Source organism: Danio rerio, chromosome 3 (assembly GCF_052040795.2).
Source record: "Danio rerio strain M-AB ecotype USA chromosome 3, GRCz13ab, whole genome shotgun sequence".
Lineage (NCBI taxonomy): Eukaryota > Metazoa > Chordata > Actinopteri > Cypriniformes > Danionidae > Danio > Danio rerio.
This window is the reverse complement of record NC_141023.1, coordinates 9869935-9894475: the sequence shown is the minus strand read 5'-3', so window position 1 is coordinate 9894475 and position 24541 is coordinate 9869935. Positions and strand designations below refer to the sequence as shown.

The window sequence follows — 24541 nt, the reverse complement described above, 5'->3', positions numbered from 1 at the left end:
CGGCCGTTATTTTACATTTTTTCCCAGCACCCCAGCTGTCAAAATTTATAGCAGTGTAGGTTATTAATATTAAATGTAGCTGAAGTAATTGAAGATTAACACGTTTTTTAATTATATAACAAAATTCTGTTCAGTTCGTTATCACTCCCATAGCTCTTTTTACAATGCATATTGTGTCAAAGTAGCTTAACATCGATGAAGAAAAAAGAAAGCCATAATATTTCAAATTGCTGCAGTAGTTCTTGCTAAATTAACAATGATTCTGCTCAGTTTATTATGGATGTAACTTTTAAAGTATGATCCACAAGCCAAGAAAGATTGGATTTATCAAGTCCACTAATTTGGGCTATTTCCTCTCTCTTTTCTAATGTATTAGGTGTTGTGAAGTGTCTGCAGTTTTTTCAGGTATGTATTATTTATAAAACTGCATTGATTTGAGAGAATATTCACTGCATTAGCACTATATTTTTTGTTTTATTACATCATTATTCAAAGGCAAGAGGGTGCTACATCAATATATAGTTTTAATCGCATCTTTTTCCACTCAATGCAGAAAAGGGTGAAATCTAAAGACACTCAAAAGCAAAACACAACGGGATCACAAGAACTGACCAATCTGAATGCTGAATATCAGGATGAAGATCTGCTTGATTCAAAGAAAACACAAAAAAATCAGTGATGGAAGGATGGATTTTTTTCAGGCTTCCTCTGCAGACTGCACAAGATATCAAAACACACTTGTTCGGCAAAACTGCTTTAACACAATTTGAGTTGTAAAAAATAAAATATGAAAATGACTTTTTACGTGATACATTACATTCTTTAAGCTTTTAAGTATTTATTGGTAATATACACTAATTGTTTTCTTGTAGTGGAATTGCCTAAGTTGAAGAGATTACTTTTTATGTATGAATGGCCGGCTAATTATTTTCACGTGCCAATCTCAACCACTAGGTGCCGCTATCAGTGCGCATGAGATTTGCTTAAAATGATTATAAAATGAGCTAAATTGTAAAATGGTAAGAAACAAGGGTTTTGACGGTAAAACAAACTTGAAGGGAGAAAAAAATTAATTGGACAGAAAAAACTAAAAATAAAATCAGAGAAAAACCGCACATCTTTTATATTGAATTCCAGCAATTATTATTATTTTGCTTTTGCTTATTGATTTATTTATTTTACTTTTGAAGATATAATTTATTGATTATTAATTTTTTGAATCTTTATTTATTTTAATTTTTCATATAATTGATGTGGTTTTCATAAAAGTATCTAGTATATCAAGTGATCTAAATGTGTAAACAGAAAATAGCCTAGGCTAGCCTACTTCATTACTTTAAAATCAATATACATTACAGCTTAAGCTGTTAATGTATTTTATAAATCATGATTTAATGAAAAGGCCACAATTATTTTAATAGTATTACCTATTTGTTCGATCAATTACATTAATGAAGCATAATCACCTGACCAGACGAGTTTTCAAAATTTAAAAATGAAAGGAAATAATACAAAGTGAAAGTAATCTGCGGACATGTGAAGAACATGTCTGAGCTCAATGAAACAGCTCGTTTTTGCTAATCTATAGCTAAAATACATTTTAAATAAATGCTATTATGTTTCATTTTGCGTATTTCAAGATGCGTCCTCCGAATTGTTTTCTGATGTCAGTACTTCTGATGGTCGCTGATGGTACAGTATTAAATATTCTCCTATTTATGTCAGAGAAGACTACACTGATCTTTTTACATTTCGTCGCCATTTGCTTGTGTCTGTAATCATTAAACAGTCGATTGTTACTTGCCTAAAATGACTAAAATAGCTGAAAAACTGAAGCAACTTCTAAGTGTTGTACTAGTGTTTGTTGAATTGGTTCCACCTTACAGTATATACCTGAGGTCTGACTACACCATTTTAGAACAACAAATCTCCATTATGACCAGGCTGTATATATATAAAAATACTTAATCTTAATGCAAAGACACTGGGATTAAAATGTTCAGTTTTCCAATTAAGAACCGCGCAGTATCAGAGTTAATTTAACATGTTTTAGTTTTGTTTTCATAGTTTTTTCATGGATGTGCTGTTTCTGGTTTAGCAGTTCTGCAGGTTTCGGCTCGTCTCTGCTTTCATTTAAACATAACTTTGACGAATATGATCATAACTTATTATGAAAATGTACTTGCTTTTGTTCTGGCAGTCGTTTTAATTAAATCTGACGGTGTGTAATGTTTTATTCTCTTCAGTTTAACTCTAGCTGGGTAATAGACTACCATATTAAATTCTAAATTGGTCTCGTTATTTGATTATTTATGCATTTAATCTTTTCTGCAAAAAGTTTAAAGTTTCTGTTAAAAATTTAGCACTTTTTTTTAGAACATTTAATATTTCTGGGTGTCATTTCAATTAAATCTGATAGCATGTAGCCTTCTGTTTTATTCTCTTTAGCTTAAGTATAAGCTATCAAATAAACTAATAATAATAATTCGTTATTTATTAATGTACTTAATTTTTTTGTACAAGTCTAAAAATTATATTTATTATATATTTTTTGCACCTTTTTGCTACAGTTGCAATATACATTGAACACATCAACATCTTTCTCAGAAAACATTTATAAAGGTGCTGGTGACCTAAAATTGTCACTGGATATTGATAACAACCAAAGAAATACATAAATATAAACAAAACAAAATTAATTAGTTTAATAATTAAGTGTTGTGTAGGGCCAGACGGAATCTGCGGACGTTTTTTGCTATTTCGGTTGAGAATTTTGGTTAAAATCTGCGGATTTCTGCGGAACTATTTTGGGAATATCCAGTGGAGTATCATAACTTAGACCTTAATATATTAAATAAAAAGTATTAAATTACTGAATAAAAATTAATAAACTCAGATTTACACATTTACTCAAGTAAATAAACAGAATTAATGATAGGCTAAAAATCGGCAGAAATCTGCGCGTTCATATTCCGTGTGGGCCTATATGTGTAATAAAAAAAAAGCAATGAACATGAAGAATGGGAGGTAGTTCTTAGTAGTCATTTAGCAACCCTCTGCCCTTCCTCATTGAAAATGAATATTAGCTGTTTCCGTCCAAAATCTACATTAGGATGATGATCCAAAACACAGCCAAGAAAGCTCTCAAATCCTGACTTCAATATGAAATAAAATACAAAGAATTTATAGATGAGACCCACAGAACCATCAAGATTTTTACCCTGTTGAAATCTGAAAATGTCACACCTGAGCAATGCTTGTGATTTCATTCTTCACACGAGAGGCGTCTTTAAGCTGCCATCACCAAAAACCCTTTTATGCAAAGTATTAAATACATTTCAGTAGTTTAGCACTGTCTCCTTGTCCTTTTTTGTTTGTTTGTTTTATGTTTATGTTTTGTACTGTTTGGGTTTTTACCAAAATCTAGTTCAATTATGTTATTAGCTCCGGTGGAAATATTATTCCAGGAAAAACATGACGTGTTCAATTCTTATTCCCCCCCCCCCCCGCCCCCCCGCCCCTGCTGTATGCTAATATACTTTTTGGTACATACGCTATATGAATTTAATCTTAAAAATCAACAGGAATGTTTAACATTTTTTTTGTGCAGAGCCGGTTTCCAGAAAGAATCTAAGATCTAATCTAAGAATAGAATCTAACATTTGATTACCAGTTGAGTGATGCTTCAATTTTCATGTCAGCTCTAGTCAGATTTAGATGTGTCTGTGATGCATGAATATTTTTCTCAGTGTAGCTATATTTCCTGGTTAACTGATTTGACCTGCTGCTTACATTGAAGAGTATCACTATATTGAAGCTTGCTTGTAAAGTGCAACAACTGGATTTAACCGACACATTTGTAAACTTAAAAAAAATTTGCACTGAAATTAAATATATATCCATGGCCAAACTCAACTATCATGGAGCATACTAAACGTACTAAAAAAACGAGAAAACAAAAGACATTCAAGCCAAGGCCATTTTTATCAACTACATAAATATATCTATTGAGCTGACGTAACTTCTAAATGTTATTCTCAACAATAAATCTCCATTGACAATAGACTGTGTAAAAGTTCCACACAGAGACATCTGTGTTCATCTCTTTACCTAAGAATCACATTTTTCTGGTTTAGCAGTTCTGCAGGTTTCAGTTTGTCTCTTATTCACATAACTTTGACGAACGAGTATGATTATAATTTATTATGTAAACTCGCTTTTGTTCATATTTCTTATTCCAATTAAATCTTATAGTGTGTAATGATTTATTTTCTTTAGTTGAACTCTAGCTGAGTAATAGACTATCACATTTAAATTAAAATATGGTGATGTTATTTATGTTTTTCTTTATTTTATTATTTAATCTTTTTTGGTACAAATTTCTGGTAAAAAAATGAAGTTGACGGATATATATTGCATCTGAATATAGTATACATTCTTAGAACAATTATTCTTGACAATTGAAATGGAGTGTTTAAAAAATGTGAAGAGCTTCTTTCAAAAAAAAAAAGCTCAAATCTAAGATTATTAACATTTATTTAACATTAATTAAGCTTTTATTTTCCTGTCAGCTCTAGTCAGATTAAGGTGTGTCAGTCTGTCATGCATGGATATGTTTTCTCAGTGTTTATTTCCTGGTTACCTGATTTGACCTGCTGTTTACAACATTATCACTATCTTAAGCTTGCCTGTGTAATGCAATAGTAAAAACCGCATTTAACTGACACATTTTTTAACTAAAAACAAGTATTGACATTGGATTTTCATCCATGGACAAACAAAGCAATCATCAGACTCCGACTCAGTAACTTTGTGTCAAAAACATACTAAATAATGAGAAAACAAAGACATTCAAGCCAAGGCCTTTTCTATCAACTACATAAATGCATCTACATAAATGCTTGTTTTTCAATAATGATGGTCTCTGTAAGCATCAGTATTATTTAATGCTGTATAAGAAACTGAAGTGTAAGAAAAAAAAATGCTGTATGGAAAAATTAAGTAACTTTTAAATGTTATTCAACAAATCTCCACTGTGGCCATAGACTGTAAAAATATCACACAGAGACATCTATGTATTTAGTTCTTTACCTACAGGTAAGAATCACACAGTTCCAGATTACTTTAACTGTATACTTTGGACTTGTTTTCAGAGATGGTTTTTCTGGTTTAGCAGTTCTGCAGGTTTCGACTTGTCTCTTGCTCTCTCTCACATATAACTTTGACAAACCAGTTTGATCATATTTTTTTAGGAAAATGTACCTGCTTTTGTTCATATTCCTGGCAGTCATTTCAATTAAATCTGACAGTATGTAGCCTGTTTTATTCTCTTTAGTTAACTATAGATCATCAAATAAAATACTACTAATAATTCTTTCATTATTTATCAATGTAGTTATTATTCTTGTACAAGTTTTTAGTTAACAAAATGTTGACAGATATGAAATGCATCTGCTTTTAATCTTTTTGCACCCATATACTATCTTCACAATTAAAAGGAAATGTTCAAAAAGATATGCAGAGCCAGTTTCCAGAAAGTAGCTCAAATCTAAGATTATTTACATTTGTTTATCATTTCTGTGATGTTTTGTTTTTATTGTCAGCTCTAGTCAGATTAAGGATTGTCTGGCAAGCATGGATATTTTTCTCAGCATAGCTATATTTCCTGGTTACCTGATTTGACCAGCTGTTTACAACACTCAAAAGGTTCCTTATCTTAAAGCTTGCCTGTGAAGTACAATAAGAAAAAACTGCCTTTAAGTAACATATCTACAAAGTAAAATATTGCATTGACAATAAATATACATCCATACTCAAATGCAACTATCATGGTCTTTAATGTATTCTTTAATGCTGTATGAGAAAAATGCTTAGAAAAATAATTTCTAAATGTTATGCTATAAATCTCCATTATTTGTTATATTATTTTATATCTCCATACATAATCCCCATACACAGAGACATGTATGTGTTTATCTCTTTACCTAAGAATCACATTTTTTTCTGGTTTAGGAGTTCCGCAGGTTTCTGTTTGTCTCTTGATTACATAACTTTGACGAACGAGCATGATCATAATTTATTATGAAAATGTCCCTACTTTTGTTCATATTTCTTATTCCAATTAAATCTGACGGTGTGTAATGATTTATTTTCTTTAGTTGAACTCTAGCTAAGTAATTCTACTCTAATTCTGTGTGAGTAAGAGTAAGACTATCACATTTAAATTTAAAACTGGTCTTGTTATTTATGTTTTTCATTATTTTATTATTTAATCTTTTTTGGTGAAATTTTTGGTAAAAAAAATAAATAAAGTTGATGAATATAAATTGCATCTGCATAATATTTTTTAAAAGATTTCATTCCAAAAATTCAAAGGGAATATTTAAAAAAAGATGTAATAAGTATGAGGAAAAATTGCTGTATGAGCATTTTAACTAATGTCATTTCTAAATGTTATTCTCATCAATGAATCTCCATTATGACCAGAAAGCTGTGTGAGAAACTATAAAACAAGATTTATTTAACTTCTTTCTGAAATGTGTTTCAGGCTTCACTGTTCGTGGTCCCTCTGCTCCTCTGTCTGCTCCTCTGGGATCTTCAGTGGTTTTGCCCTGTTATGTTGATAAAGCTTTACCAGTGGAGGATCTGGAGGTGGAATGGAGAAGAGCAGACTCAGAGACTCTGGTTCATCTGTATCAAGATGGTGAGAGTCGAGCAGAGGTCCAGCAGCAGGATTATCATGATAGAGCTCATTTCTTTACTGAGAAGATTCAACATGGAAACTTCTCCCTCCGTCTGGACAATCTGACAGCTCAAGATGAAGGAGAATACAGGTGTAGAGTTCACAGTCAGCAGGATTCTGGACAAACTGTGGCTCAGATAAAAGATGTTGGTGAGTTCAGGCTTAATAAGGTCTGGTAGAAAAATAATCTAGAGTTTTATGGAAATATTTTTGACTTATATTTTGGTGTGTTTTCTTTCAGAGCGTTTGCTGGTGTCAGGATCAGATGCGTCCATCTCTGCATATGCTGGTGAGGACGTGACTCTGAACTGCTCTGTAGACTCTCACATCACACCTGAACACATTAAAGTTTCTTGGAGCAAAATACATAAAGATGGAGATATCTTGGTTCTTCTCTTCCAAAACAATGAGACTTTACCAGATTCATCTCATGAGCAATTCAGAGGCAGAGTTGAGTTCTTCACTGCTGAAATCCCCAAAGGAAACTTCTCTCTCAGACTGAAGAGTGTCCGAACTGAGGATAAAGAAGTTTACATGTGTCAGGTGTTTGCTGGAGGAGCTTCAGCCAATGCTACTGTAGAGCTGGAGAGACTGGGTGAGTAATGGACAAAGAAATAAACATATCATTCAGTGTAAATGGAATCATTAGGAGTAGGGTGTAGCCATACATCAGTTTCATGGTTCAGTTTGGTTCATGGTATTGGAGCCACTGTATGGTTCAATTCTGTAGTTATTTATGTTCATGTGAATACTGACAAAGATGGGCATTTTCACATTCACTAATAACTAACCCACTGATTTCAGTTCCCCTTCAGGTGGGGAACTTCAGTGATATAGGTGGATTTGATCTAGAAAATCCACGTATGGAAGGATTCGGTTCAGAAGCCTCTTGTCTGAAAGAGTATTGAACGGGCCAATGAATGCAATGAATTGGCAGCGTAAGCTTGCGCAGGTGTGCTTCATGGCCAATTATCCCACTCATATAACCACACCTGGAGCGAGCAAACGCCAACCTTTTCGCTTCAGAGACTTTCTGATCGAGGCGATGAGGGTTCCTCCTGCTGTGATCCAGCGATTGCAAGCAAACGAGAGCATTCTCCCGGTCCAGAATGTGTACACACAGCGGCAGACGGTCGAGCTGGGTTTCTCCCTTGCCAGGCGTTCTTTGGGTCCGGTCCTCCAGAGCGGTGCTTATAAAGTTGCAACTTCACAAAGAGAGCAACACAGTCATGCAGCACGTCCTTTTCAGGACGGCGCTCTGACTGTGCATTTCTGGATGCAGCGGTTTCCTGTCCTCGGCTGATGGGCACGGGCACTGCGTTGCATGCCTGGGGGGTCCAGCATGTTAACCCTCTGGGGTCTGAGGGTGTTTTGGGGCTCTGGAGAAGTTTTGACATGCACTGACATTTGTGTTGTTTTCAGTATCTTAAAAATATATTAATGGCTAAAGTGTGATAACATTGTAAACAGTACAAGTTGGGCTACAATAATACCTAAGCAGCATGTTTGTATGTGTTTGTGTTTTTGAAAAAGAAACGTTTATGCGTGGTTAGTGAAAAACTAAATTTTTGAAGTCACTGAAACAAGGCCGTGAAACACACAGAGAACAGGTTGAGCGCGCGATTGCGGTCAGTCTTTGTCCGCGTGGCGCCTCTTCTTGGCGTGGTCCGCCGCGTCTCCCATCCAAAGCCTATAAAGATATCTGCCTCCCTCTGAGCTAGAGCTTACAAGGCTGCGGGCCTTCCGCCTTGCATGCGAGAGCCACCTACCAGCGCTTCCAAGCGCAGGCGCTGGCCGAGCTGCACGAGGGTGGGTCCAACCCAGGCTTATGAGCTTCGCACGCATCTGACAATGCTCTTCGGACCACTAAGTCCGCTGCGTGTGCGTTGGGGAGGACGATGTCCACACTAGTGGTCCAGGAGCGCCCCCCTGGCTAAAATATGACCCCTGGCTGATATGCGCGAAGTCGACAAAGTCCGCTTTCTTGACTCCCCCATATCCCAAGCTGGCCTGTTCGGCGGCACCGTCTGTGAATTCACCCAGGAATTCGAGGTGGTGAGAGAGCAGTCTGATGGGTGATGTCCTATCGGCGGGTCCGTAAGCCCGCTCCGCCCGCCGTGCCATCCATACCTGCTCCTCGCCGAAGGCACCCGCCTACGAGAGCTGCACCGCCCCAGCACACACCTCTGGCGAAGCGAGCGCGTCGAGCACCTCGGAAGCAGGCAGCCCCCCTACCCAGAACAGCGCTAAGTCCGGCAACAGACCGAGATGTGTCCCTGGGACAGGCCATCTGGAAAAGAGGGAACTTGCTCTTTCCCCGCTGGAGATCAGAGACCCATTTCCAACGGCACTTTTTTCTGCCATGAAAACATCAATGAAAGAGCACTTTTCTACTTCCCCAGATGTGACAGCCCGAAATCTGCCAGTCTGGGATGCTATGCTTTCTAGCTTGCAGGTTCGGTGCGTTTCGCCAGTGGCTCACGAGTGCTGGGAGGACAGTCTTCTTTCTCCCACCCCTCGAGCCTCCCCTGCGGAGCTTTTGTGCGGAATGAGAGCAAATCTCTCACCCCCAGCTCTTCTGTGGGACCAGCGCGCTTCCCGGATCAGCACACCCACTCCAAGCTGCCCCACTGCTGGTACGTCAGCGATTGTAGCGATGAGTCCATTAGCGAGAGCTCTGCCTGCCTGGTTAGCAAGAGAGCGAGAGGAGATTGTTGTCCTCCTGGCGAAGGATGCAATCGAGCCGCTCCCTCCAGCCGAGATGGAGAGCGGGTTTTACAGCCCACACTTCATCGTGCCCAAAAGAGCGGTGGGTCACAGCCAATCCTAGATCTGCGCATTTTGAACCGCTGTCTGCCAAGCTGACGTTCAGAATGCTCAAGTAGAAGCGCATCCTCTGGTGCGTTTGTCCTTCAACATTAGACCTGAAGGACGCATATTTCCATGTCTCCACTCTTCCCCGCCACCGTCAGTTCTGCGGTTTGCATTGAAGGTTGAGCTTGGCAATACAAAGTCCTCCTCTTCGGGCTCTCTCTGTCTCCACGGGTCCTCACAAAGCCCGCGGAGGGTGCCTTAGCACCCCTTCGGCTCGCGGGCATCTGCATACTCAATTATCTCAATTGACTGGCTGATTTTTGCCCACTCTCGGAGAAATTGATTATGCACAGAGACAAAGTGCTCCGGCACTTCCACCTGTTGGGGTTTCAGGTCAACCGAGAAAAGAGCAAACTCGCCCCCGTGCAGAGGATCTATTCTCTCGGGCTGGAGCTGGACTCGGTCACCATGGCAGTGCGCCACTCCAGAGAGCGCGCTCAGCTGATGCTGTACTGTCTGAGAGAGCTCGACAGTAAAATAGTGGTCCTACTGAAACTATTTCAGGGGTTCCTGGGGCATATGGCATCCGCAGCTGCTTCACGCCGCTCGGATTACTCGATCGTAAAGCCAGTGCTGAAGTGGTCTCATATAGAGTCCCCAGACGCGCATGGCACGGGCATGGCACGCGCGTGCACACCGAGTATCTGTTACTGCGCTGTGTCACCGTGCACTCAGCTCTTAGAGTGACCCCTCGTTCCTACAGGCCTGGGTGTCTCTAGAACAGGCGTCCAGTCTTGTTGTCGTTTTAACAGACGCTTCCAACACAGGCTGGGGGGCTGTGCATTGCGGGCATGCGGCTGCGGACCTGTGGAAAGGTACCCAGTTGAATTGGCATATCGCCTGGACCTGTTGGCAGTGTTTCTCGCTCTCTCTCCGTTTTAATACCAGATAGTGAGCCTGCAAGCGCTGCCCCCGGAGGAGGCAGACCCAGCCCTTTCTTTATTGTCCAGTTCGCGCCTTGCGTATTATCCGGACCGCACTCAGAGTTTAGATCATCTGAGCAGCTCTTCGTCTGTTATGGGGGTCGGCAGCAGAGAAGTGCCGTATCGAAATTAAGATTTCCCACTGGATTGTGGATGCCATTCTCTCGCTTCAGAGCCGAGGTGAGCCGCATCCCCCGAGAGTGCGTGCGCACTCCACTCGGAGCATCGCATCCACTTGGGCGCGCGCACACGGTGCCTCTCTAACAGACATCTGTAGAGCTGCGGGCTGGGCGACACCCAACACATTTGCAAGGTTTTACAATCTGCGAGTGGAGCCGGTTTCCTCAAGGGTATTAGGTAACCCTTGGTGATTGAGGAAACAATTCTGTAGGGTGTTGAAACACGCTTGCTACGCCATTCTCCCTGAGAACACGGAGATACGTGCGCCTTTTTATCTGTCAGTAAAGTTCCCCGTCAGGTGAGCCCTGCAGATTCCTCCGTGGCCCCCAGCACTGACTGAGTCACTTGCTGGCCCACTACGTTGTTGGTCTGCCCGCTGGTCAGCCCGCGTCTTGGGTATAGGTGCCTGCTATGCGAGGACCACGCCTCCCATGATGTGGGTGTGTCACGCTTGCTTGACTATCCCCTCATCGGAGGCGTTGGTAAGGTGCAGTCATTATGGCGTTTTCCATAGTTCTCCCATACGTGGATTTTCTAGATCAAATCCACCTATAGCCCTGGAGTTCCCCACCTGAAGGGGAACGTTCGAAGTTACAGAAGTAACCCTTCATTCCCCGAGGAGAAGAATGGAAGTGCTATATTCCATCGCCATAAGACTGTCCCTTAGCTGTTAGAAAGTCTCTTCATCTTAAAAGGATGGTGTTTGCTCACTCCAGGTGTGCTTATATGCTGGGATAATTGGCAATGAAGCACACCTGCGCAAGCTTACGCTGCCAATTCATTGGCTTTCATTGGCTTTCATTGGCCCGAATCTCCCATACGTGGATTTTCTAGATTAAATCCACCTATCGCACTTCCGTTCCCCTCCTCGGGAAACGAAGGGTTACTTCTGTAACCTCGAACGTTCTCTTTTACATTTTTAATGACTCATCAAACACTTCCTGCTCTTCCTTTGAATTCATCATTATATTTTGCTGCTCTTTTGTGTTTAAGCAGACCTACATATACATATACTTACAGAATAAATTAAACAGGCAAGATAAGAGGTATTTATTCACAAATTTGACTTTGGCAGTATGATTCCTTTGGGGTTTCTCACTTCATGGCTATTAGAGCTTCACGGAAGGTTAATAGAAGATAAGGTCTTATATCAACAAGAAATGGTGGTAAATCCAAGGATGGATATGGTGTAGCTTGCTTTGAAGAATGTCTTTCTCTCGGCAGTATGCTTAGTAATCTTGAAAGAGAGAACACAACAGCCAGAAGGTCCACAAGTATATTAAAGTTATAGATGAGGGGGAGTTTTGTGAGAACTTTGATCGTATCGAGTTGTATGTCACATATATATCTTTACAGAGTCTAATAGAATGACAGTGGTTGGAGTGGATTGTCTGCTGATCATATGTTGATAGCGGCCTAATGCCTTCATGGCCTGAACTATCACTGTGCTCTAATTAAAACACATAAGCTTTGCAATGGTTCTGCCTAGAATCCACATTAATCCAGAATTTCTGACACTTGAAAATTATGGCTATTTTAGCTAAGCACTTATTTTTTTTAATGTACTGTACTGTGATTGTTACATATTGCTTTGTTTCTGTGTTCATTAATTGTTGTCTGTTTCTCAGGTTTCTCTGCTGTACAAGTAATAATGATGATTCTCTGTGTTTCTGCATCTGGATCTGCTCTTCTGCTCTGCTTTATGATCTACTGCAGATCTCCCTCTAAAGGTATGTGCAAAACAAAAATATTATTTTATCTATAATTCAGTGGTTTTCAGCTGCAGGATTACAGTATAATATACTATATATAATGTGCATTGAATCTTGCATCTAAACAGTCTGCACACTGGTTTGATAAAGGATTTATATTATTCTATTTGTTGTTAATCATCATCGTGATGATAATAGTACTAATAATGAAACCTAAAAAAAAAAAAAAAAAAAAAATATATATATATATATATATATATATATATATATATATATATATATAATTTGTAAAAATCTGAGTTAGTCAAAGTTAGCAAAAGATTTAAAGTCCACATGAACCGGAAGCTGCAACTTTTTTTTGTATTATGATGCAGTTCCTAGAGAAACATGGAAGGTGCGTTTGACTTCATGCAGATTGATCGAAATCTGTCTTAAAGCGGTGCATGCTGGTTAGAAATTTTGTCCGGATTGATGCTGTGCTGACGTGACATGACTGTCACATGTGGCATCAAAGTACGGCAACAGCGCCCCGAGATCAGATGACTAATTTAGCCAGTGCAGCATCTGAAGAGCGACTGCTGGAGCTGAGATGAAGACACCAATATTACACAATTGGCCGAGTTCACCGCATGACAACAACCACGTGTGTTTCAGGTTTATTATTGGACAAATTCCGATTCACTTTTCATACCCTCTCTATCCTGTACACATCATGCTTATTAAAAGACTACAAATGTTTTACTGCAGTAATCATGTTTTGTTAAATAATTTGGTTATAAAGGCTAGATTGTTTACACAAGTTTATTTTCGACTTTTTTATACAGACTATTTACTGCATTCAGCTCCATAAATGATTAAAAACAACACATTTTAGTGAATAACCTAAATATTAACTCAAATAAGTCTTACAGAGTTGAAATAAAATAGTTATCATCATTGATCCAGACACTCTAAAGATTTCTTAACATATTAAGTTAAAGAACTATTTTATTAAATTTACATTTAGTCATTTAGCAGACGCTTTTATCCAAACCGACTTACAAATGAGGAGAATGAAGTTATTTAAACAACTATAGAGCAACAATGAATAAGTGCTATAGGCAAGTTTCAGGTCTGTAAAGTCTAAGAAGAAAAGCATTAGTAAATTTTTTTTTTGTTTTTTTTTTTAGTACAGTTAGTGGTATATCCAGAGGCAATGGCAGATTATGAAGTAAAGTGGATACTAAATAGTTGAGTTTTTAGTCGTTTCTTGAAGACAGCGAGTGACTCTGCCGTTCTGATGCAGTTAGGGAGTTCATTCCTCCAACTGGGCAGATTAAACGCGAGTGTTCGGGAAAGTGATTTCTTCCCTATTTGGGATGGAATCACGAGGCGACGTTCATTCACAGAACACACGTTTCTGGAGGGCACATAGATCTGCAGAAGTGAGAGCAGATAAGGAGCAAAGCCAGAAGTCACTTTGTAGGCAAACATCAGAGCTTTTAATTTGATGCGAGCAGCAACTGGCAGCCAGTGCAAACGGGTGAGTAGCGGAGTGACATGTGCTCTTTTAGGTTCATTAAAGACCACTTGTGCTGCTGCGTTCTGGAGCAGCTGAAGAGGCTTGATAGAGTTAGCTGGGAGCCCGGCTAATAGAGAGTTGCAGTAATCCAGTCTGGAGAGAACAAGAGCTTGAACAAGGAGTTGAGCTGCATGTTCAGATAAGAAGGGTCAGATGATTCTGATGTTATAGAGTGCGAATCTGCACAATCGAGCAGTTCTAGAGATGTGGTCAGAGAAGTTTAGTTGGTCATCAATCGTTACTCCAAGGCTTTTTACCATTTTGGATGCATTAATGTTTGCCCCATCCATCGGGATTGAAAAGTTATGGTGTAGAGTCGGGTTGGCAGAAACTACAAGCATATCCGTTTTCGCAAGGTTAAGCTGAAGATGATGATCTTTCATCCAGTGTGAAATGTCCGACAGGCAGACTGAGATGCGAGCTGGAACCGAGGAATCATCAGGGTGAAAAGAGAGGTATAGCTGGGTATCATCAGCATAGCAGTGGTAGGAAAATCCATGTTTCTGGATGACTGGTCCTAGAGATGTCGTGTAGATGGAGAAGAGAAGTGGCCCAAGAACAGAGCCCTGAGGTACCCCAGTGTTTAGATGCTGTAGGTTGGACACCTCTCCCCTCCAAGACACCCTGAATGACCTGTCAGAGAGGTAAGATCTGAACCATTGTATAACAGTGCCCGCAACGCCCAGTGACTCAAGCGTAGATAGCAGGATCTGGTGGTTTACAGTGTCAAAAGCAGCTGACAAATCCAGCAAGATGAGGACTGATGATTTTGAGTCTGCTTTAGCCAGTCTGAGATCCTCCAAGACCGAGAGCAGGGCAGTCTCAGTTGAGTGGCCTTTCTTAAAGCCGGATTGCTTGTTGTCCATGTGGTTGTTTTGATTAAGAAAGTCCAGGACTTGATTGAACACTACTTTCTCCAGAATCTTGGCCATGAATGGAAGCAGGGATACCGGTCTGTAGTTTTCAAGTAGCGTTTGGTCCAGGTTGGGTTCCTTTTGCAGTGGGGTTACCCTAGCCTGCTTAAATGAAGTGGGGAATAAACCAGAGTCAAGAGATGTGTTAATTATGTGAGTCAGTGTTGGTATGACTGCAGGAGAGATGGCTTGCAAGAGATGAGAGGGAATGGGATCGAGTGGACAGGTGGTTGCATGGCTAGATAGCACGAGTTTGGACACCTCAGACTCAGAGAGCTGGGAAAAAGAGGTTAGTGTGTTTGGTGTTGGTGGTGTATCTTGCGTGTTTGTTGTAGGTGCAGCAAATTGAGCACTAATTTTTGCAGTTTTGGTGCAAAAGAATGTAGCAAAGTCATCAGTAGTAAGTGTGGAGGATGCAGGTGGAGGAGGAGGATAGAGGAGGCAGGAAAATGTTTTAAAAAGTAGGCGAGGATTAGTGGCATTGTCGATTTTCTAACGGAAATATGTCTGCTTTGCAGAAGTAACTTCAGCCTAGAAAGAAGACAGAAGAGTTTGGTATGTTAAGAGCTGTGCAGGATTTTTTGTTTTCCGCCAAATTCTCTCTGCAGCCCGAAGTTTTGAGCGATGCTCACGTAGAGCATCCGAGAGCCAGGGTGCAGGAGGACTGGCACGGGCTGGCCTGGATGTCAGAGGACATAGTCTGTCTAGACATGATGCTAGTGTGGAGCAGAGTGTATCAGTGGCACTGTTCGTATCAAGTGCAGAGAGTTTGCAAGATGGAGGAAGAGAGTCTGAAACAATGGTGGATAGTCTATTGGGTGAGAGAGATCGTAGGTTTCTGCGAAAGGTAACCAGTGTTGGAGTGTGTGGCGGCTCAGGAGTAATGTGGATGTTGAAAGACAGAAGGAAATGACCCGATATTTGTAGTGGAATTACTAGTGTTTGATCAGCGAAGCAATGTCGTGTGTAAATAAGATCTAGCTGATTACCTGATTTGTGAGTAGCAGAAGTAGGTGCTCTTTTGAGGTCAAAAGAGGCAAGCAGAGTCTTAAAGTCAGCAGCTTTTGGTCTCTCAATGTGAATGTTGAAGTCACCTAGCACCAACAAGGGAATGTCATAATTAGAAAAAGATGAGAGAAGAACATCCAGTTCATCTAAGAAGTGACCTAATGTACCCGGTGGGCAGTAGATGACAACCACATTTATGTAGAAGGGGTGGATAATGGTGACTGCATGGAATTTAAAGGAGCAGATCTTTGTCAGGGACGGTCTCTGAGTGAATTTCCATTCTTTGGAAATCAGTAGTCCTGTCCCACCCCCTCTCCCTGTCTGATGAGGAGTGTGGGAAAAAGAGAAATAAGCAGAAAGAGTAGCATGTGTAGCAGTGTCCTCCGGCCTCAAACAGGTCTCAGTTAGAGCCATGAGATTGTCAGAATGTGTAGCAATGGAGGTAATAAAATCTGCCTTGTTAACAGCTGATTGACAATTCCAGAGGCCCACGGAGAGAGAGAGAGTTGTGAATAAATAAAAACAATAATAAAAATGTAAAGATAAAGTAAAATAAGAAAGTAAAGTACTCAAGTGCTTTGTCGGTGTCTTTGCTCGGTGGAGTCGATGGTCTTTACACTCGTCGGTCTTCACACAAGGCGGTCTTCACACGAGGCTGCTGCGACCGCTGCCGGGGTGAGACTAGTTGCTTATATACACCCCAGAGCACTAGCTGATTGAATTCAGCTGGACACGCCTCGTGAGTAAAACAACGCCCGAAACTGCGGCGGACGACGCCAAGCCGTCCGCGTTCGACACACAAGCTCTTACAGTAACTAAGGAAACAGTGGGTAAACTTTTCTAGTACTATACACAACTGAAAACGAGTTTAAATGTCCTACAACCTTACACAAACAGCTGAAAAAACAAGTCCTCAAACCATACACAACAACTAAAAACAAGTCTAAATGTACTTACAGGTTGTTGGTCTCGTTGCTAAAGTGCTTCTCCTTCATATAAAATGATTTATATGATTATAAAATATATATTTCTTTCCTGTCAGGACGTTTATGCACAAGTTTTAAAAGTGACATTGATGTACTTTGCTCTGTTTGGAAAATTTCTACTTAAGTTGTAGCTCACTTATTTTAGGAATGTCCTTTTGTTCAATCTTTTTGGATTAAAGTACTTTTTTAAAAATGCTTTCATTATCCAAAATAAACCTTAATCAATGTTTACGACTTAATCAAAACACCTTGTTTTGGGTTTTACATTAATATATGATAAAAAGTGTTATATCTAAAAAATGTAAATAAGAAGTATAAGCCTAAGAGTGATGTTTAAACTTGTAAAATTTGTACTTATGGCTTTGTATTTAATAGGCCTGTTCGTTTTTGTTTATATTACTGTAACAAAGTGGCTGACACAGAGGGATCCATTTGCAGTATTTTTATTAAAGACAGTTTAATAAACAATAGCACACAGATGTTGTCACATCAAACACAGTAGTATGTAGTCGTTGGGCTGGCAGCTGGTAAACATAGGATGAATATGCAGGCATGGGTCAAAGGCAGGCGGCTGGTATCAGAATCGGTAAGCAGGCTAGGGTTCAAAGGCAGGCGGCTAGAATCAGAGTCGGTATACAGGCTGGATATCAAGGCAGGCGGCAGGCAAGACAGGGTCAGAATCAGAAGCAGGATCACAACGGGAAGGCAGGCAAGGATGAGAACACTCAGTAGTGTTAGCCGGGGCAGAACAAGATTTCGCAATGAGGTGTATGTGAGTGCTGCTTATATGTGTGTGGTGAGTGATTGTGGGATGTGATTCAGGTGTGTCTGCAATCAGTGTATGTGGATGACGTAATGTCAATAGTCCAGTGATGGTGACCTCTGCTGGCCAACAAGGGGAATGACCGAGTCGGTGACAGAGCCCCCCTCCTGCGAACGGCTCCTGAAGTGAGGGGCGCCACGACGCCGGGGTCTACCATGGGGACGAGGGGCCGGCATTTCCGGGTGAAGACGATGACTTAGCAGAGTTGGGTCAAGGATGTCCTTGGAGTTCATCCACGATTGTTCCTCCGGACCGTACCCCTCCCAGTCGATCAAGTATTATAGATGTCCCCACCCCGGCGTCTGGACCTCAGGATCTCACAGATCTGATACGCCTCCTCTCCATCGATGATGATAGGTGGGAGACCCTGATCACCGGCTGCCACCTCCCTATACACCTCGGCTGGACCAGCAGCTGGCTTAAACAGTGAGACATGGAATGTGGGAGAGATACGATATTTGTTAGGCAGGTTCAATCTATAAGATACAGGAGTGATCTGACGGTCAATAGTGAATGGACCAACGTACCTTGGGCTGAGCTTCTTGCATGGAAGTTTGAGAAGAATCTTCTTATTTCTTGGTTAAGCCGCTCTACTTGACCATTAGACTGGGGATGATATCCAGAAGTTAGGCTGATGTTGATATCCAGGTTTTTAAAGAATGCAGACCAGACTCTAGAGGTAAATTGGGGACCTCTGTCAGACACGATATCTTCTGGTAGTCCATAAAATTGAAACACTTGGTTACATAGAAGTTCGGCGGTTTCTAATGCTGTGGGAAGCTTAGGTATGGGAATCAGTCTGCAAGCTTTAGAAAATCGATCGATTACGGTGAGTATGGTGGTGTGACCCATGGATGGGGGCAGATCTATGATAAAGTCAATGGCAATATGTGACCAAGGACGACAGGGAACCTTAAGAGGTTGAAGAGGGCCGGCAGGACAATGACTGGAATGCTTGTTCATATTACAGGGGGTACAATTCTTTACAAAGTTAATGATGTCTTTTCTAGCGTCGGGCCACCGGGCCACCAGTAACGGTTGAGGATGTGATCAAGGGTGCCTGCAATGCCTGGGTGACCGGAACTGGGGTTAGTATGAACCTCTTCAATCCGTTTGCCTCGGAGTGGTGATGGAACGAAGACCTTATACGCTGGACAGTTGGACGGAGGAGGGTGTTCAGTGGTGGATTGAGCGATTTCAGCCTCTATATCCCAGGAGATGGGTGCCAGAACAATATTTGCTGAGCGGATGTACTCGAGGTTCTTGTGATCAGTAATGACTGTGAATGGATGTAGAGCTCCTTCTAGCCAGTGTCTCCATTCTTCCATAGCTGATTTCATAGCCAAAAGTTCCCGGTTTCCCACATCATAGTTTCTTTCAGCTGAGTTCAACTTTCGGGAAAAAAAAAACACAAGGGTGGAGCTTGTTGGTTGATACTTGTTTCTGGGATAATACAGCGCCTATGCTTGTATTGGAGGCATCAATTTCCAGGGTGAAAGGGAGCTTGGGATCAGGATGGCAGAGGATGGGTGCCGAGGAAATCCGAGGAGTCTTCAGGAGATTGAAAGCTCTTTCAGCATCTGGATTCCACTTGAGTCTGGGAGTATCAGATTTAACCAGGGAAGTGAGTGGTGCAGCTACGGAACTAAAGTTGCAAAAAAATCTCCTGTAAAAGTTCGCAAACCCCAGAAATTGCTGCATTTCCTTCACACTTTTAGGTCTTGGCCAATCCAACACAGCATTTACCTTGCTTTCTTCCATTGCAACTCCGTCTGCGCTGATTATGTATCCTAGGAAGGATGTGCACATTTGGTGAAACTCGCACTTGGACAGCTTGGCATATAGCTGGTTCTTTATCAGTCTCTGGAGAACAGCTCGTACATGACTGTGGTGGTCTTCCAGCGTTTCAGAGTAGATTAAGATGTCATCAATATATACAATGACCCATTGGTTTAACATATCTCGAAATACTTCGTTAATGAATGCTTGGAATACAGAAGGACTGTTTGCCAGGTCGGAGGGCATCACCCGGTATTCATAGTGCCCGGTGGTCGTTAAGAAACCCGGTCTTCCATTCGTGGCCCCGCCTGATGCGGATGAGGTTATAAGCGCTGCGAAGATCAAGCTTGGTAAAGTATTTGGCTGAGCGTAACTGTTCCAGAGCAGCAGGGACTAGAGGTAAAGGATACCTGTACTTCACCGTTATCTCGTTTAAGCCTCTGTAGTCAATGCATGGGCTTAGGGAACCGTCTTTCTTCTCAACGAAGAAGAAGCTGGCTGATGCGGGTGACGTAGATGGCCGAATAAACCCCTTTTCCAGCTCCTTCTTGATGTACGCATTCATAGTCTTCGTTTTTATTTGGGATAAAGGGAAGATTCTCCCACGAGGGGGCGTTGTACCAGGTAATAATTCTATTGCACAATCGTACTCACGGTGAGGTGGGAGTGTTGTTGCTTTCTTCTTACTGAAAGCTTCAGCCAAGTCCTTGTATTCATCGGGAATCATTGAGATCTCAGAGGCATCAGGGCAGGTAACCATATTATTGAGCTAGACAGGGACAATAGAACATAGACAATTTTCAAGACAGCAATTACTCCATTTTGTGATCTCACCGGTTTGCCATGAAATGGATGGGTTATGTGCTTGTAGCCAAGGTAAACCAAGAATGACAGGATGTTGTGGGGATTTGGTGATTAACAGATCCAATTCTTCCTAATTCAGAGAGCCGGTTTGTATTATTAGAGGAATCGTGTGGCAAGTGATCTTTCCATCCCCTAGGGACCGCAATACAGGCAGAGATTACTTTTAATCCATCTTTCACGTTCTTCCGGGGACAAGTGGGCTCGACTCAGTTGCATGGGTTCACTTGAATGGGAGGAAACTGGAGTGGATTCCTGACTGGGATAGAAGAGAGGGACAGGTGAGTGTTTACATGGGCGAAGCAGGTTATCCAGTCTGATAGACAGCTCAATGAGTTGGTCGAGAGATTTGCCGTCATCTCTGCATGCTAACTCTGTACCGTAAAGCCCTGAACCCTGAATTACAGACCGAGTCTTTAAAGGATCATCAGCGGAGCCCGTTTGTGCAGCCAAGGTGCGAAAATGGAGGGCAAACTCCGCAGCTGGTTGATAATTTTGCTGGATAGATAGTAATTCTTCGCCTGCGTTTCGACCTCCCTCGGGATGATCAAAGACAACACAAAATCGCTAAAGAAACTCTTTGAATGTCGAGAAACTGGGGTTGCTATTGTTGTGGAAAGTTGCGCTGGATCTCGACAAACATCTTCTAAGTTTCAAAAAAGAGGCTGAGGTCTTCGAAGTTCTCAAGTTGAAGCAGTTTATTGTTACAGCAGAGTTGGTCGATCGATCTCTCTCCTCCCAATGTTCAAAAACTCATAGTCATCATGACATGTCGTATAGCATCACGCGATTTCCCGGCTCCAATAATATCCTAGCTTTTTAATTAATGGCTGTATGTTTTTCTGTTTTTACATATCTTAAGGTCATATAGCATGTGCTTAAAATCATGTGTTTGCACATGATCATGTTGTTTCCATACTTTCTAAATGATTCTCCTTATGTATGCTATTTTGTCGAGGGTTGTTTTTGTGTTGGTCAGTACATACTTTTGTCTAAATGTATTGCATACGCTTTATCTGAATGTTCTCATTTAGGCGCATGACGTGCTGTGCTTCAATTGTGAGGCCCTCAATTATAAGGCCCTGTATGCCTGTGTGTGTTTTCGTCAATTATAAGGCCCTGTATGCCTGTGTGTGTTTTCGTCAATTATAAGGCCCTGCATGTCTGTGTGTTTTCATGTCTGTGTGTTTTCCTCTGCATCACTTGAATGGATTTCTATATGTTTTAACAGTGTATTTCTATATTTATTTGTGGCAGATTATATAGTGATTACATAATAAAAGTTCCTCTACATGCATCAGAAATTCTCCTATAAATCCCCCCTTAGGGACTTAATCAAATGTCCCTCACCTAAATCCCTCACTGAAGTGCAACTTAAGAATCTAACATCTCGCCAAGTCCTAACATACTTGTGCAACCAAAAAAGTTGCCCATCTCCATCCTTATCAATTGCCAGCATCCTTGCGCTGCACTTCAGAGGAGAAACGGAACCAAACATCTCCCTCCACTTTTGGCTTTAGAAGGAGTAAAAGATCTCACTCTCCCTAACTAAATACTTTCTTGGAGAGTTTAACACACAACAGTCATTAGTCATATTAAAAGCATATGCTTTGTCAGACTTTTTCACTGCAGTAGTTATATAGCATATATACTTGATTAATCAACATACAATAGAAAATCTCAATAATTCCAGAACATTCACGGCGCCTATAAAAGAACTATATCTGATGTTTCATCCCACGTCGCCAGAGGTACTTCTGAGTACTGTCTGGTGTTGGAGCAGACAGTGGGTTTTTAAACCTCCAGTAGAGTCTGCTCTTCTTCTCCTTTCGATGTTGCTGGATACTGAGGAGTCCCTTGACCTGTAATCATCTTCCCTCTTTCCTCGTGTACATCTGATATGATATCCGGCAGCTTCGATGAACTCCTAAATACACCGAAATGTATAATTGTAAATAGGGCTTAAAATCATTACACAATCTTTAAGTTCTGTTCAGTTCTTTTTATTTGCATTTTCCTTCATTATGGATGATGCCTTGCTTAAAACTCTTATCTTTGTGATTTAAAGCTCTTATAAAATTAGTAAAAAGCTAAAGAATTTATTATTATTATTATTATTATTAAGACATTAAAGATAAAAGACATTCAGGGTAGTAATTGTTTTCAAAACTCATTCAACTGTTCCAAATGTGTCCCAATTGGTCCAAATCTGTTCCAAAGACTTCATAGACATAATCTTTGCAGTCATGCACAGTTCTATTAACTCGCAAATTGACCATCTGCTTGGCAGCAACTTTAACTATCTGTCTGAGAAGCATAACACAACCAAAAGAAGAATAAAAACAAATATAGCAATTCTTATTAATAATATTCCAATCTTAAGGAACTATTGTCTTAATGATCCATACAGTATATGGAAGCAATCTAGTCACTTTTTTATCTTCTTCAGCGTTTTCTTTTACTTCTTTTCTCAGATTTCACAATTTTTGCATGGCTTCAGTAAAAGATCCATCTGAGGCAATATTATTTGGAATATAGGTGCAGCAAATGATGCACTGTTTTACCAAGCCATTTTACTAGTTAGAGCCAGTTGTTCTCCTAATGCTTTAAGGGCATCATTTGTGTAATTTATAAATCTTTGTTGGTTGTAATAAATGTAATTAACCCATTCTAAATTTTTCATTGCAATTATCCACTCTATTACTCGAGTAATGCTTTTAATTTATCTGATGCTTTAAATTCATCTGGTATTCTTCTAGGTTGGTCAATTGCATACATGCAAATATCTGAGTCAGGTGTATATTGTCTCTTAACTCATTTGTTCCAATTCTGGTGTTTTCAATTCTGCTGTCTTTGTATGTCATCTTGCTCTTTAACCCAGTTATTATCACTTCCTGTAATAATTTAACTGTAGTATAAACTCCTTTCCAATTCAATAGAATATTGGGGCATAATATTTCTCTTCCACAGATCCAGTAATAGTCTACTGTTTGTTAATCTTGTTGTATTAAGGGAAATCATTTTAGGAATTGTACATTGTGTCCAGTGCAATTACCAAGTGTGCGGGTAACTGCCCTATCACCTTTTTTCATAATTGCAACTTCTGAAAATGACAACATTATAGTCTATATTGTCGTTGTAGCCATTTGGAAGGTTTGCATATAAGCATTTTGTTTTTCCCTATTTGTTATTCAAATGCCAAATTATTACATAATTTCCTTTAAATTTTCTCACATTTGTCAATCCACTGATTATAACATTCATATATATTAATTTCTTATTTATCACATATTTTGTGGGGATCTCTCTTATTGTTGGTTGAATTCTGATGTTCATTTCTTTACATTTCTTTTTTCAACCTATCATTGTTCTCAAACGTAAATTTAGAGTTTATCAAGGGATTGGGCCTGACAAAATGGGAAGTCACTGTACAGTAAATTGCAGTTATTTCCCTGAATTTTGCACAATGTCTGTAATCATTTGGATTTACAACCACTATAAGCTTTATAAAGGCTATTATAAACATATTAGGCAATTGAATATTTGTGAATTTCCAACTTTGTATTTTGCCCAACGATACCAATTACTGTTATTAGCTTCTTCTAATAGCTGATCATCTGAGATCTGGTTATAGTTAATTTCTTCCTAAATTGCATATTTTGGTCTTCATGCATATCCTTTGGGTCAGCATTTTTCTTTAGATCATTGTTCTTTACCTTCATTTTGTTGTGGGATAATTACCTCTTTTCCAAGAAAATTAAGAAGTCAATTGTTGGATACTCTTGTCCAACTCCATCAGAATAAGATATTCCTTTACCTTTAGAGAAGTTACCTCTAGGCTTTCACTCATCTTTATTTACATCATCCTCAGCAACAGCAGCAGGAACATCTTCCAAAGCACCTTCTGTCGTTCCTTGCTTTGTTCCTGTGAATAAATAGCTTCATACATGGCAGTTAGTTTTTCTTATGCGACAAAAATTCTTATTTGCCAATGTATTAGACAGGACATTAGCATTCTTGCAGTGTTACGTTTTTCTTTCTGTTAGTTTACATGTAAAAAAGCATCTGTTTACACATCAATCCAGTTTACTAATCCAAACTCAATCATGTTTAGCATTTTCACCTTTTTTTATTAAAGTTATGGCCTTAATAATGTTTTTCACACAGTGCGCCTAAGC

General features: G+C 40.1%; 1 protein-coding gene and 1 long non-coding RNA gene across 8 annotated transcripts in view; one reads left to right on the top strand and one right to left on the bottom strand.

The window, feature by feature from the left end:
* The window catches only part of LOC141381140 (uncharacterized), a 686936-nt gene that overhangs the window by 353148 nt on the left and 309247 nt on the right, over window positions 1–24541 (bottom strand). The gene's annotated exons all lie outside the window — the stretch shown is intronic.
* LOC564237 (uncharacterized) overlaps window positions 1–24541 on the top strand; it is a 130319-nt gene that overhangs the window by 62999 nt on the left and 42779 nt on the right. For 3 of the 7 annotated variants that reach the window (XR_015480387.1, XM_087243898.1, XM_087243899.1), the window contains 3 exons: window positions 6548–6892; window positions 6984–7337; window positions 12348–12449. Coding sequence is in view for 6 of the 7 variants with exons in the window: in XM_087243898.1 (XP_087100024.1) it covers window positions 6548–6892; window positions 6984–7337; window positions 12348–12449 (801 nt within the window). In the remaining variant the exon portion in view is untranslated. Of the gene's footprint in view, window positions 1–376; window positions 406–553; window positions 798–1274; window positions 1693–6547; window positions 6893–6983; window positions 7338–12347; window positions 12450–24541 lie in introns of those variants that run through there. The other 4 variants (XM_087243903.1, XM_087243902.1, XM_087243901.1 and 1 more) reach the window with 2 other exon arrangements.